Below are 14,838 nucleotides of genomic sequence, written 5' to 3'. Positions count from 1 at the left end.
TTCTAATGCTTCTGCGGTAGCTAGGTGGATCCCCTTTGTGTCAACACTGTAAATGTGACTGGGACAGTTGTCTGTGATGTGACTGTGATAAGGTACAAACGAGGCAACACAATTAGATGATTTTTTTTTTGAATTTTCCATTTGTGGAGGAGATATCTACACTTTCTGTATGTTGTCTGAAGTTGCTTATGTGCAGTCCACTGCCTATGGGGAAGGCAGAATCCTGGGACTTCTGAGGGAGGGGATGACAATCTTCATGCAGTCTCCCTTGTTACGTGCCAGAGCACAACAGATGTAATCAAATCAGCAACTGAACGTCCTTAAAGGACCACCCGATCAGAAAAACAATGGTGATAATGGCCCGTGTTAGGGCCAAACTTTTCCAATAAGTACTAATGATAGTTCTTAGAAAGGAGCTCACTTCACCTTCAAAGTATCTCTCATCTCCCTTCCTTTCCAAACTCCTCAGTCACGCCCTCACTACTTGCTCTCTGGAGTTCTTTTCCTCCAGCTCCTTCCTAGGGCTGCTCCATGTAGTTCCCACCCTCTATGCTCCCAAAAATTGTTCTCAACGGAGCCTCAAATGAACTCTTCTGGCCAGATCTCAGGTCCTGTACTCCGAACTTCTGACTTTGACACTATCAACCATGCTTTTCCTCTTGAAGTCTTGTCCTCCTTTGGCTTTTGTGACTGTCTTTTTGTGGTTCTCTTACCTCTCTAATAATTGCTCAATGCCTCCCTTTCATCTTCACCCACCCGTGCACACTTTCAATAGGTATCCCACAGGACTTCAGCCTTGGATCCATCCTATTCTCCTTCCTTATCCTATTGCTGGGTAATCTTATCCAGATGCCTACTATATTTACATTGATGACTCTCCAATCTACCTTTCCACTCCAGACACCACTCCCTCCATCCAAATTTGCATCTCTGCCTGTCTGTCTGTCTGAACAGCTCCTCAAGGGTGTCCAGCCACCAACTTAAACTCAGCATAGCCAAAACTGAGCCCCTCTCCAAACCTTCCCCATCTCCCACCTCTCTATCACTGTGGACCATATCACTGTACTCCTGTCACTTAGGCTAGTAACAGTCTCCACCCTCTCTCTAGACTCTCAAACCAGACCATGTTTCTTTTTCTGTTAACTTATTAGTGTTTTTAAAATATATATACAGAAAAAAACAGGACAAACTATACATAAACTTCTTATAATAGCTATATTTTAAACCTCTCTCTCTCTCTCTCTCAGGGGTCGGTAACCTCTGGCACACAGCTCGCCAGGGTAAGCACCCTGGCAGGCCGGGCCAGTTTGTTTACCTGCCGCGTCGGCAGGTCCGGCCGATCGCGGCTCCCACTGGCCGTGGTTCGCCCTCCCAGGCCAATGGGGGTGGTGGGAAGCTGCAGCCAGCACATCCCTCGCCTGTGCCACAGCTTTCAGGAAAGCATTCATATCTCTGAGAATTTTTCTTGGCTATCACGGAAAGAAGGTCAAGCTTATGAAATCTATGTGCCAGTCTTCAACTGTTGGTCACTTTTTGGATTTCCATTTTTGTAGTAATTTTAGCAATGATTAGTGGTCTGCTTAGCCAAAGTTTTTCAGATTTATTCTTCTTCCAGCTAACATCTATTAGGTTTAAAATATGTTTAGCTTGTAAGACAATTTTATTTTCTAGGAAAAAATTAACTCTGCAGTTAAGTTCCGCTCAAAACCTACAGGTATAGGAGCATTCGCCGAGCATATGGGTGAAGTTAGCACCTACTGAATCACAGTGCCAACGTTTGTCTGGACATAGCAGCACCTGTTTGAACAGTCGGAGATGGGTCTAATGCATGTTCCATATGATTTTTGATGGATTAATCATAAACGGAGGTCCAAGGAACAGCTCAGAGTGCTGGCTAAAATATGGTTCCATTGGTTAGCAGAGAATAATTGGCCTAGTTCCTCCTCCCTTTCTTTTTTAGGGAATCTGTGTTTAAGTCAAATTTGCCATCCAAGTTTGTCTATAGTGTTACCATGGCTCTTGGCAATCTGGATAATAATTGGAGAAATGAAAGCAGTTCAGGTGGGTCGGGATAGCTCAGGCATTGGAACCAAACAGATAGGAGATGGCATTTTTAAGTTAGATACATTCCCACTCCTCCTTGCTCTGTACATTGAACATCTTTTTTAATATTGGAAAGGAGAGGAAGGTATAATTTTCAATAAATTGACTGATAGTCAAAATCCCTTTCCTAATGCAGTCTGGCCAAATAATGGGGTTGTCTGCTAGACAGAGTTTCAAGTTACCCCAGATAGGGTCTATAGTTATTACGCTTTTGCACCTCCTTACCCAGTTTAAATAGTACAATAGTTAGGGCTTTCCTCATAGTAGGATGTAACATATCTTTATTTCAGGCATTTTTGGAAATGTATAATAGCTTAGGAACCAGACTTTCTTTGAGACTTTGATATAATTCTATCAGTTAGCCGTCCTGGCGGAAGAAGTCTTGCCGAGGCTTGCCCAGGCTTATTTCTTTTATGAACTAGATTATTTCCTCGGATTGCAAGGGAGATGCCAGCCTTGCATGTTGCTCTGCTGAGATTTGTGGGAGGTTGAGTTTGAACAACTTTATTCGGCTCTTTTGGGTCAGGCGATAAATTATTATCGTAAAAAAAATATTATACTAGTAGAATTTCAAAAATGGATCATTGAGCTCTTTTTAATTAGTAATAACCTATCCTTGTTCTGATTTGAGGAATACTATTCGGGATGTTTGGCCTCTCACTTTTAATCTGCATGCAATAATTTTATCCTCTTTTTTTCCCAACTCCCAGTGTGTTTGTTTGAGGATATAAAGAGCAAATTTGGCTTGTGCTGAAGTCACTCTATTACTTCACACTGAAGATTAATTTTTTATGATTTCCTTGGGAGGGGTAGTCTGCACATTCTAAATCCAGACATTTAAATTGTTTGGTTAATTCCAGGAGCTGAGCCTGGTAAGCCCTCTTTCTAACCACTGAGTATGAAATGATCCTTCCCCTAATAGCTTATCCTATAGGGTAGATCAGGATATCTCTGGCATATCATTTGTTCTGAAGAAAAATCTAATTTTTTCTGTGACAGAGTACTGAGAATGTTTATCTTTCAAAAGAAAGGAGTTCAGTCTCGATCCTTTACAAATCCAGTTTGTCTTGGGAGGAGGAAATTGTAGAATTGCTGGTGCATGATCAGAGATCATGATAAACTTGATTTCATTATGAAGCATTGAGTCCATCAAATTTGTAGAAATCAGGAAGAAATCTACTTGTGAATATGTGGAATGTGGAGAGGAGGAAAAAAACCAAAATCCTTCATTGTAGGGTTTTGCAACCTCTAGACATCTTTTCGCCCTATTTTTTACATATGATCTTTTATAATGCTTCTAGCATGTGACTGCGTATGCTTGGGCCAGCTTGACTTGTCCAAAAAAAGAGTCTAACACCTCACTAAAATCTGCTATGATGTGACTGATTGATTTTAGTGGGATACTAATTAATTTGGAAAAAAAATTGTTTAAAAACCTAGACCATGTTTAATTTTTGCCACTTCTTCCGATGTAATATTTCTAAGATTCAGTATTCTCTTTCTGTCTACACAGCTAAAAATCTCAGCCAGGTCCTACAGTAATCACCTCTTCTCTGCAACCTTGCCATTCTTTAGTCCGTTCACATTGCTGCTGCTCAGATCATCTTCCTGGCTTGTTATTGACCACATCACTCCCTTCTCTGTCCCTCCACTGGCTTCACCTTCACCTTTAAGGCCCTTGACAATTTAACTCCACCCTACAGAGTTGCTTTCTTAGTTTACTGCAATGTCAAGCCCACTTTCACTTTACCAACTTGCCCATCCCATACCACCTAGCAGTTAGTTGCTTAGCCCTGCTGTGACCATGACTACGCAGGTGGTGAGCAGGAACTGCCTGTTCTTTCCTTTCTGTTCCTACTCTTGCTAACTCCCGTATACCTGCCATTCCTCTCCCCTGACCTGTGTTCCCAGATTAAAAACCCAAAGTGAAGCCTGTAACTAATTAATGTGTGCTGATCAGCACCATGCTTATTTGCATGTACGTTATTCCCTGATTTCATCTGTGTGCATTTTTTTTTGTAAGCTCCCTGGAGCAGAGAATGTTCTTCATCTATGTTTGCCCTTGAGTGCTACTGTAATAAAAAGTAGCACTTTTTATTACAGTGCTGTTAAAGTTGTTAAAGTCCTCCAGTGGCTAGACTCAGAAGCACATATGAAGTCAGCAATAGCTTATTACCCTTCATTCTACACAGCACCAGGGGGAGGGAATGCTTTTAAAAATAGAAAAATGTGATGGTTAAACAACAAAAATTGACTGGAGGGAGTCAAGGCAGCTACTTTATATTTATTTTTTTAAAAACTGCATAGATTTCAAGATGACAGTACAGCTTCTAACTAGGGTGCACTCTGCCCTTCATGCTTCTACAATGACATGTAAATACAGCTCCTGAAAATATAAACACTGCCTTGCCACACAATTTTTTGTACGGCTTTTTGCAGGTTCATTGAGGAAAAATCTTCGTTCGAGTACGGACAGGTAAATCATGCTTTGGCAGCAGCAATGAGGACCCTTATCAAAGAATACATGATTCTTATCACCCAGCTGGAGCATCTTCAGAGACAAGGGCTTTTGTCCCTACAGAAACTGTGGTTTTATATCCAGCCCACAATGAGGACCATGGAGATTCTTGCTTCACTTGGTAGGTGTCCATACTTTCAAATGATGGTTAAATTTTTCATGCCTTTGTCATGAGGTTCTAAAAGCTGTATAGAACTATAAATGATGCCCACAGTACATGCAGTAATCTGCTTCTGTACAGTGTTCAAAGAACTCTAAAGAGGATTTTAATGATCAAAACTCTGTTATGAGATTCCAGAAGAGGACCAAGTAGCAGTGGTTTAATTAGTGCTGTATTAACAGGTTTACTGACTTGTTACTGACTTTAATGTGCCTCCATAACACTGTTTGTTAGTGACAGTCATAGTTAAGGTTGAATCACACCTCTTCAGTTTGATGGGACCTTAAAACCCCTCTGTAGCCTAACCAGAGGTTTTTGGTCAAAATAAAAATATGTTCTTTAAAGATTCTCTGAATTTTGAAGTAGGAGGGAGGGTATGTACTACTTCAGGGAGACAAGATGAACTGTCCTAAAAGTGCCACTTCCTTACATTTCCCTTTCCTGGAATGCTACAGCTAACAAGCTAAGTTAAGGTTCCCCTTGCTCTGAAACTTGCAGGTGTCCTGCAGTTCCCATCTCCTGCCCCACACAGTAATACTAACATATTCATTTGCTCCAAGTACAGTATTTCTTTAGTATAGTACTTTTGAAGAAGAAGAGCCATTCTGGCATAACTGCAGAATGCAGTGCCAAGTTTGGGAGTGTATTTCCAGTCTCCCATGCAATTCAACAGATTCCTCTCAGTTATGGCTAGTAGTACTTTTCACTTGCCCCATTGCTTTAGCAAAGCATCCCCTTTACCTAAATTTTACTGTTATCCTAACTGAATTCAGAGGTTGAATCAATTTGCATGAGAACTTGTATGTTAGTGGAGAAAATAAACATCTACCACCAGTGGATACATCTACATAGTGGGCGGCAGCAAGTCTGAGTCCAGGTTGACAGGCTCAGGCTTGTGCTATGCACTAAAAATAGCTATGTAGACATTGTGGCTCGAGTTGGAGCTTGGGTTCTGAAGAACCTCCCATTCCCCCAGGCTTCAGAGCCAGAACCGCAATATCTACATATCTATTTTAGTGTGGGAGCATGAGCCCCGCAAGCCTGAGTCTGTCAACTTGGGCTCAGACCTGCTGCCACTTCCTGTGTAGATGTACCCTTAGAGACCAGGCTTCTCTTCCCAGCTGTGTCACTAATGTCCTATGTAATCTTTAGCAAGTCACTTTAGGTATGTCTGCACTCATGCTAGGAGTGAGTCTCCCAGCTCAGGTACACAGACGATTGTAGCTCGACTGGAGCAAGCATGCTAAAAATAACAATGTGGATGTTGTGTCTCTACTGGAGACTCAGGCTAGCTACCTGAGCTCAGTCCCAAATAGTCAGGTGGACTTGAAAGCCTGAGCTGCTGCTTGAGGCACAACATCCACACTGCTATTTTTAGTACACTAGCTTGAGCTAGTATGAGTCTTGTCTACCCAGGCTAAGAGGCTCACTCTGAGCTGCAGTGTAGACATAAATTAGGATTCCTCAGTTACCCATCTGGAGAATGGACTTGTTCCTGTGTCCCCTGGGTCTAGGGAACTTTTTGGACCCTGATCCTGCAAACATTTGTGCATGTGCTTGACTTTAATCCTGGTGACTTGGAGGATTTGAGGATTTTTTTAACATCTGTTCTTGTTTTATTAAAAAAATGTTTTCAGGTCACCTTTAAATGTTGGCTGCATAGTGGAATGGCTGCTGAGAATCAGCTAAATAATAGCATGTGTGCACTTCGAAAGTGAGGCTCGTGCTGCATTTTATGTAGCAGCTGGGTTAATAAACCACAGTTCTTATGCTGAAATCTAGCCAACTAATTAGCTGATAACTCTTTCCATAACAAGATGTTTGTGTGAATTGCCAATAGTTAAGCCAGTGTTTCAGAATTCTCAGTCTGTTATTTTGAGCCTTGATAGCCTTCAACAAAATGACTCATTCTGTAAATGAGTAGATCTAAATTAAATGCCTTTTGCCTTAAGAGTTTTTTCTTTTTTTTAATTATAGCCACTTCTGTGGATAAAGGTGAGTGTATGGGAGGGTCAACCCTTAGCTTACTTCACGACAGAACCTTCAACTATACAGGAGACAGCCAAGCACAAGAGCTGTGTCTATACTTAACCAAGGCAGCCAGCGTGCCTTATTTTGAAATTCTGGAGAAGTGGATCTATAGAGGCATCATCAATGATCCATACAGGTACAGAAACATTGAAACAAAATTAATAAATCCTGATTGTTAGTTTTACATTTTCTAGTGGACTGTAATATTGATTTGCTTTTGAGTAAATGATGGTAGCACCAAAATAAAGTGCCTATTTTACATATATTAAAAATACAGTTGCACAATGAAGATTAAAACTAGTAGCCTGTCTTTGCCCCCAATCCTGGGGGTGGGGGAAAAACCCTGAAAATGAAGTCCAATCATCTCCCTGATGATGTGCCCTCAGGGTAGCCCTGCATTCCCCAAAGCCTGGGAATATAGGTAATCAGATTCAAGCTATTTCCAGGAATGAGGGATGGAGAAGCAAATTCCAAAGTCAGGAGCTCTTGGGAAGAATGTCCTGCCAACAGTGCTCAGTTTTGTTTTTTTTTCTTTTTTTGAGGGAAGTCCAGCTTAAGTGCTGACTGCAGCTGTGGAGGTATGTCACAGGGAGAGGGGCTTCTTTCAGCTGCACTGGTTCCAAGCCATGTAGGGCTTTATAAATGAAAAACAGTGCCTCATGTTCCACATGGAAAGCAGTAAGAAACCAGTGCAGATCATGCTTGTTCACAGTCCAACACATTTTTTTCTTTTTACAAAGTCTGATAACTTAAAAATGGCATAAAGGGATTTTATCATAATATGGGGGAAAATGGCATTTTCCAGAGTGCGCACTTTTTAGATTTACTTTTCATCCTTGTATAACTCAAACCAGAATTTTCTTCAGTGGCTTGGCTTTTAATTTTAAGGCCAATCTATACTATAGAGATTTGGTGAGTTTGTAGCCACGCTATACAATATCTTACTCCACACAAGGTTTACTTCTTTTACCATGGTTAAAATATGGTTCCTCACTGTACATGGTACCAATACTGCTCAATAACAAGGCTATAACACAATTTGTCAGGCTGTGACAACCTGCACTGGAGATGGAACCAATTTGTGACGTACCAAGGTACAATCCAGACGAGTGGGCAGCTACGTCACCTTGCCCTGTAACTGGGGTGCTGTGTAATACCTTGCTGCTGTAGCCTCCAACCTGGACTGCTCACCAAGTGCCACCAGCATGCAGATCACTCCCAGATGTGTTTGTGTAACTGCAGCCTGTCAGTCACAGCCTGGCTTTCACCAGCCTTGGTTATACTGCAGGGTGACCCCAACACACTCCCAGTTCCGGATTTCCCCCCAGAAATGTGTATCCTGTACTGCCCAGCCTTCTCCTGGATAGTCCAAATATATTAAGGCCATTATTCCTTGAAGGGAATAATATACACTAGCCTATTATCCTAAATAGAGTTACCCAGCCACGCTGGATTAGACAAAACAATAAAACATATTTATTAACCGCAAAGAGAAATTTTAAGTGAATACAAGTAATGCGGCATAAAAGTCAGAAATGGTTACAATAAAAATAAAACGCTTTCTAGTGCCTAACTTAACAAATTGTATCAGATTGAAGCAAAATATCTCACCACATGCTTCCAGCAAGATTACTGACCAGACTCTTCAGGGCAGGGCTGTGGGGTTTGGCACATATGTTAATAAAAGATTCCTCTGTATAATGTTAACTTCATATACAATGTTGCCACACATATTTTATCATGACTATACTGACCAGCCAATTTTGAGTTTTCAAATGATACCTTACAAAGCATACCTTGCACAACGATTACTACGGTAGTATGTAGGACGTGAATACATGGGAGTATTCCATCACACACCTATCTGGGTCTGTGTAAGCAGGCCAGCCAGTCTTCCTACATCCCAGGTGTCTGTGCTGAAGAACATCCCAAAATCCATGGTGTAAAGTACTTGCAGTCCTCTGCCGCTGGCATTAGTGTTTGAGGCAGCATGAGGGAGGGACAGCTGCTTATTTTTTTCCTTAGAATGCACTGATGCAAGGGTTACTGTACATCATGGTAGATTTTCTCAAGCCAACGTGATTATGCCAGAAGAGTGCTGCTGTTTGGTTGTACTGGACCTTGTTGCTATAAGTAGAAACTGACCCAGTTGTATGAATCTAGCTGTAGTATAGATAACATTCTTCCTGAGGATTGATGGCTTTGACATAGGTTGAGGAATTTCATTTAGCAATAACTCAAATGATAATTTAATAAAACTAAAAATATTTTACAATTTCATACTGCATGCTGCTGTCATCTCATTTTGAACAATACCTACTATATGAATTCATGTCTGTGGAGGTCTGCACACAAAATGCAGTGTAAACTGATTATGAGAGACCATTGAATCATCTTAACCATGACTGCTTCAGCTCCCTGTCAGCTAGCCTTCCTTTTCATCATCCTGCCATATTTGAAAATGTGATAATTAAATGTGCTTTTGCACTCTCCAGGGCTATGTTTAAAAAAAAAAAAAAAAAAAAAAACTATAACAATAGGGGGCCCAGCTGGTCAGGGAGACTTCCTGCTAGGTCCCCCATTCTGTTAGTCCCTAGTTTTCACCGCGATGCACAGCCCCAGACTCTGCTAAATTTGACTGGAATGTGGGGTTGTTAGATCACATTTAAATGCACATGTTTTTAGTCTGTGGCCATATAGCTAAATGCACTGGGACCTTCTTTGTCTCTTTTGTTTTTAAAATTCAAGGTAATTAAGTGCAAAAAACTATTAACATATAGTTATAGTTAAGATTTCAGATTGAAAACCACCTTATTTCTGCTCAGTTTGTGTAGTGTTAGCTATAGTCCATTTTAGTGGTCCCTCACTCTCAAGCAGGGAGGGAGGCCACTCTGCCTCACTGCAGCAGCAGTTGGGCTCAGGCCCTGCTGGTGGGGCTGAGCTGCAAGCAGTCTATAGCTCATAGCCTCCTAATGGGACACACAACCATTAACAGTCTGGAGCTCTAGCCCCCTTGGGAGGGATGAAGTAGAGCAATAAGCAGTCTTTAGCCCAGAATCTTCTGGCTAGGGCTGACACCAATCAAGAGTCTAGGGCTCTGGGCCTCTAGGCAGGCAGAGCCCACAGCCTCCTGGCTGAGGCAGACAGCATGAACAGTCTGTAAGGGAAACTCTGGCTCCCGGGGTAGGGCAGAACAGGGAGCAGTCTTTAGCCCAGGGGTCTCAAACTCAAATGACCATGAGGGCTACATGAGGACTAGTACATTGGCCCGGGGACCACATTACTGACACCTACCCCCTGCCGCCCTCAGCCCTGCCCCCACTCCACCCTTTCCATGAGGCCCCACTCCTGCCCCGCCTCTTCCCCCCCCATTCCAACCCCTTCCCCCCCCCCATTCCAACCCCTTCCCCAAAATCCCCACCCCAACTCTGTCCCCTCCCTGCCCCCAGGGGGTGCAGGAGGGTTGTGGGGTGTGGCAGGGGGTCAGGGCAGGGAGTTAGGGTGTGGGGTGCGGCAGGCAGTCAGGGCAGGGGGTCAGGGTGCAGGAGGGGTGTGGCAGGGGGCTCAGGGCAGGGAGTTGGGGTGTGGGATGCAGGAGAGGTGAGGTGTGGCAGGAGATCAGGGTGCAGGAGGGGTGTGGCAAGGGGGTTCAGGGAAGTGGGATGAGGTGTGGGGTGCAGAAGGGGTGTGGCATGGGGTCAAGGTAGGGGATCAGGGTGCAGGAGGGGTGTGGCAGGGTGCTCAGGGCAGTGGGTTGCGGTGCAGGAGGGGTGTGGCAGGGGGTTGGGGTGCAGGGTGCGGCAAGGGGCTCAGGGCAGGGGGTTCGACTGCAGGAGGGGTTTGGGGGGCAGGCTCAGGCCCAGCGCGCACCAGGGGCAGGGCCGGCTGCCTGCCTGCCTGCCTTGCCCCTGGGAAGCGGCTGGAACATGGGGGAGCAGGGGCACAGGGGTGCGTGTGTTGCTGTTACTTCTTCTTCGAGTGCTGTCCCTGTGGGTGCTCCACTCTAGGTGACGGTGCATCCCGGCACTGTCGATCGGAGATTTTCGGTAGCAGTGCCTGGTTGGGGCGCACGCACCCAGATGGTATCTCCCGTCTAGTTGGAATCTTCCTGAGTGCATGCGCCCCACACCCTCCTCAGTTCCTTCTCAACCGTCCTCGGCTGAAGACAGGACTCGGGGCAGTGCTGCCTTCTCTTCCCTAGTATCTATAGGAAACAGTAACAAAGAACATGGAAATAATTATTAATTACTTCCCAGTTGTTTCCCTTCCTTTAGTATAGTTACATAGTTAGTTACTTAGTTTAAAAAAAAAAAAAGCCCCTCAGGCTTGTCTCACTCTCCTCGGCCATCTATAATTCATAATGCCAGGAGCTTCAGGATTCAAAAAATGCATCTCCTGCCAGGACTCCATGCCATGGTCTGATGGGCACTCACATTGTGTGAAGTGCCTTGGGGACACCCACATCCCCGCAAAGTGCCTCCATTGTGCGAGCCTCAAGTCAAGAGCTCGTCATGACAGGGATCTGCGGCTCAAAATCATCATGATGGAAAAATCCCTGCAGCCGCTGTCGGAGACGGGAAAGGTTGACCCCGCTCCCATACGCTCTCCAGCCAGATCGGAACCGGTGGGGAGCGTCGCTTCATCCTCCCTGGAGCGGAGGCACGAAGCGCAACAGTCTCACAAAAGAGACTCTAACAAGGGTAGGGGGTCTCCTGTGAGATCCCTACCCTCTGTGCTGACAGCAGGAAAGACAGCTGCCTCAGCCTCCTCTAATGCCTCAGCAACGGCTCTGACAGAGCACAGAGGCAGGGACCCTACCTCCCGCGCGGGGGAAGGTACTTGTTAATTCGGTCCCCTCAGCGCCACAAACAACCGCGGTGCGGACACCTCACTCCTCCTCGGCACCGCGAACAGCTGCAGCACCGGCACCGCGTTTCTCCTCCGCACCGACAATGGCCGCGGTGCCGGCAGCGCGTTCGGCACCGGCAGCGAAATTAACAACGGTACTCACAGCGTGGTCAGTTTCAGCGCCAAAAGCGGCCGCGGTCCCGCCAGCGCGCTCTGCCTCAGCAGTGAAAATAGCTGCGATGCCGACAGCGCGATCAGCCTCGGCACCGAGAAGAGCGTCGGTACCCAGCCACTCTTCTGCCCACACACCAGCAGCAGACCCCCTGCAGGGCACCTCTAAGCTCACTACAGCAGTACACTCTTTGTCACTCTCTCCTACTAACGAGCTAGAGCAGAGAGCAGGCTTAGCTCAGCCTAGGGAGCAGGAGCAACAGTTTCTTACTCAAAGTGACCTTTTAGTGCCACCTGAGCCTCACTTTCCGCTCCTAGATACAGAGGACTCTTTTCTTGAACTGCCACTTTCTCCTGAACTGGCTTTCACTGACGGTGACCTTGAGCTACAACAGCAAGCGGAGTTCTCCCCTCCTGCTTCTCCTCCACAGGCACCTTTACCACCTCAGGTCATGGCTCAAGCTCAGCATCCTCAGTTTCCCTACTTTGCCCCCCACCGTGGGCGGCACCTGGGTTCTCCTACCCTATGCCTTGGCCTCAATGGTACCCGTGGCAACATCCTCCTACCAATCAGCCTCCGACTATGCCTCAATCTCCTGCTTCATCCACTTCCAGGGTGCCTGAGCCCCCTCCTGAGTCTGGGAGCTACGCACCATATACTGACTCACCTAACCCTAACTCTCCACTAGTCTCAGATGAAGCCGTCCTCCCTTCACCTCCACAGACCGTGGACGACTGCAAACAGTTCCAAGAACTTTTTAGGAGGGATAAAGTCAGGATATTCCTTTAGAAGAGGTTCAGGAGAAGCAACACAAACTCCTCAAAATCCTTCAACCGTCTGCGCCCTCGAAAATCGCGCTCCCTATAAATGAAGCACTCATGGAGCCAGCTGACACTCTCTGGCAAACCCCAGCTTCTCTAGTACCAACTTGCAAGAAGGCCGAACGTAAATATTACGTTCCTGCAAAGGACGCAGACTTCCTATTTTCTCATCCACCACCAAACTCTCTTGTCATCGATGCAGTTGCACAGGGGACCAAACAGTCACAGTATCGACCCACCCCGCAAGACAAAGACCTTAGACGCCTTGATGTCCTGGGCCGCAAAGTTTATACATCCTCTACACTACAGTTCAGGATTGCTAACTATTCTGCTCTCCTCGCCAGCTATGATTTTGATAATTACAATAAGCTTTTCGAATTTGCCTCCTACATACTAGAGGACAGAAGAGCAGACTTCAGATCAATCCTGTCTGAGGGACAACTGATCTCCAGAACGGCCCTACAGGCGTCTTTAGACACGGCGGACACAGCAGCCCGTACCACTGCAACTGCTGTGGTTATGCGCAGAACCTCATGGCTCTCTGCATCAGGCATTCCTAAAGAACTCCAGACCAAAGTGGAGGATCTCCCCTTTGATAAGGACAAACTCTTCTTGAAAAAAACTGATGAACTCCTCCACACCATGAAGGATTCGAGAGCGACATTGCGCACCCTGGGCATTCACCCATCTCTTCCCAGGAGACAACGATACCAACCCTACCAAAGACCGCGCACACATCAATACTATCGCCCTCAATCCAGACCATACGACACAACTAGGAATCGTACTAGACCTCCCAAACGCAGACAAAATCAAAATCAAGCCACCACCTTACGTCCACCGGGCAATAAACAACAGTTTTGAAGTGTTGGTCGAGGGTCTGCACGACCACCCTTTGATTCCACCACTTACTTGTCCATTTGGCCACCGCCTCCAGTATTTCCAACATGCCTGGCAGCGAATCACACAGGACCGCTGGGTCCTCGAAATAGTTCAGACCGGTTACTCCATCCCTTTTATATCCTACCCTCCTACACTTCCCCGTCCCTCTTCAGGGACCCTTCTCACGAGCAATTACTTCACACAGAAGTGGCTCACCTTCTGCAACTAGGCGCAGTGGAGCCTGTGCCTATGCAACACCAGGGGACAGGTTTCTACTCCCATTACTTTCTAATGCAGAAAAAGACCGGAGGATGGAGGCCTATACTAGACCTACGCCGACTGAACAAATTCGTGAGGACACAAAGGTTCAAGATGGTCACACTGGGCACAATAATACCTGCATTGGATCAAGGGGACTGGTTCACAGCCCTCGACCTACAAGATGCTTACTTCCACATATCAATTCATCCAGGTCACAGACGCTTCCTACGATTCACAATTGGCAGGATCATTTTCAATACAGAGTTCTTCCTTTCGGACTTTCCACGAGTTTTTTCCAAGACCCTGGCCGTCGTTGTGGCTCACCTCCGCAAACACGGGGTCACACTTTTCCCCTACCTGGATGATTGCCTCATCAAGGGCGACTCCTATGGCGACACACTTCAAGCCACGCATCTCGCTATCTCCCTCTTTCACAGCCTAGGCTCCAAATAAACATCCAAAAATCCACCCTGATACCCACGCAACAGATAGAGTTCATTGGAGCTCATCTCGACTCAACCCAGAGCAGGGCCTTGCTCCCATACAACAGATTCCTCGCTATTACACAGCTCATACGCACGCTCTCTATTCGTCCCAGGACACAAGCAAGAATCATCTGCCATGTGACCAAGGAGTTGTAAGCAACCACCTTCGTGGTTCAACACGCCAGGCTACATATGAGATGCCTCCAGGGCTGGCCCAACTCCAGTTTCAAACCCAGCAGACATCCCTTAGGGATGCTGCTAACTCCTCCTCCCAATGTTATAACTTCCCTACAATGGTGGACAAGTCCAGAAAACCTCTGAAAAGGGTTTTCTTCCAGCAACAATCCCCAATGCTCATGCTCACCACGGACGCTTCCCTGATAGATTGGGGAGCGCATCTAGGGGAACACAGGGTACAAGGCCGGTGGTCTGCATCAGAGACGCATCTACACATAAATCTCTTAGAGCTCAGAGCAGTGAGGAGAGCATGCCTTCACTTTCTTCCCCTCATAAAGAACAAATACCTGCGAGTCTTAACAGACAACATAGCATGTATG

At 45.8% G+C, this 14,838-nt stretch overlaps 1 protein-coding gene across 5 annotated transcripts in view; it reads left to right on the top strand.

Moving 5' to 3' along the window:
• TUBGCP2 (tubulin gamma complex associated protein 2) overlaps positions 1 to 14,838 on the top strand; it is a 77,728-nt gene that overhangs the window by 22,750 nt on the left and 40,140 nt on the right. For all 5 annotated transcript variants that reach the window (XM_039547094.1, XM_039547092.1, XM_039547091.1 and 2 more), the window contains exons 7-8: positions 4,543 to 4,742; positions 6,759 to 6,948. In XM_039547094.1, coding sequence (XP_039403028.1) covers positions 4,543 to 4,742; positions 6,759 to 6,948 — 390 coding nt within the window. The remainder of the gene's footprint in view (positions 1 to 4,542; positions 4,743 to 6,758; positions 6,949 to 14,838) is intronic.

The sequence above is a fragment of the Mauremys reevesii genome, linkage group 7 (genome assembly GCF_016161935.1).
Source record: "Mauremys reevesii isolate NIE-2019 linkage group 7, ASM1616193v1, whole genome shotgun sequence".
Taxonomy (NCBI): domain Eukaryota; kingdom Metazoa; phylum Chordata; order Testudines; family Geoemydidae; genus Mauremys; species Mauremys reevesii.
This window is presented reverse-complemented; position numbering and strand designations above follow the sequence as displayed.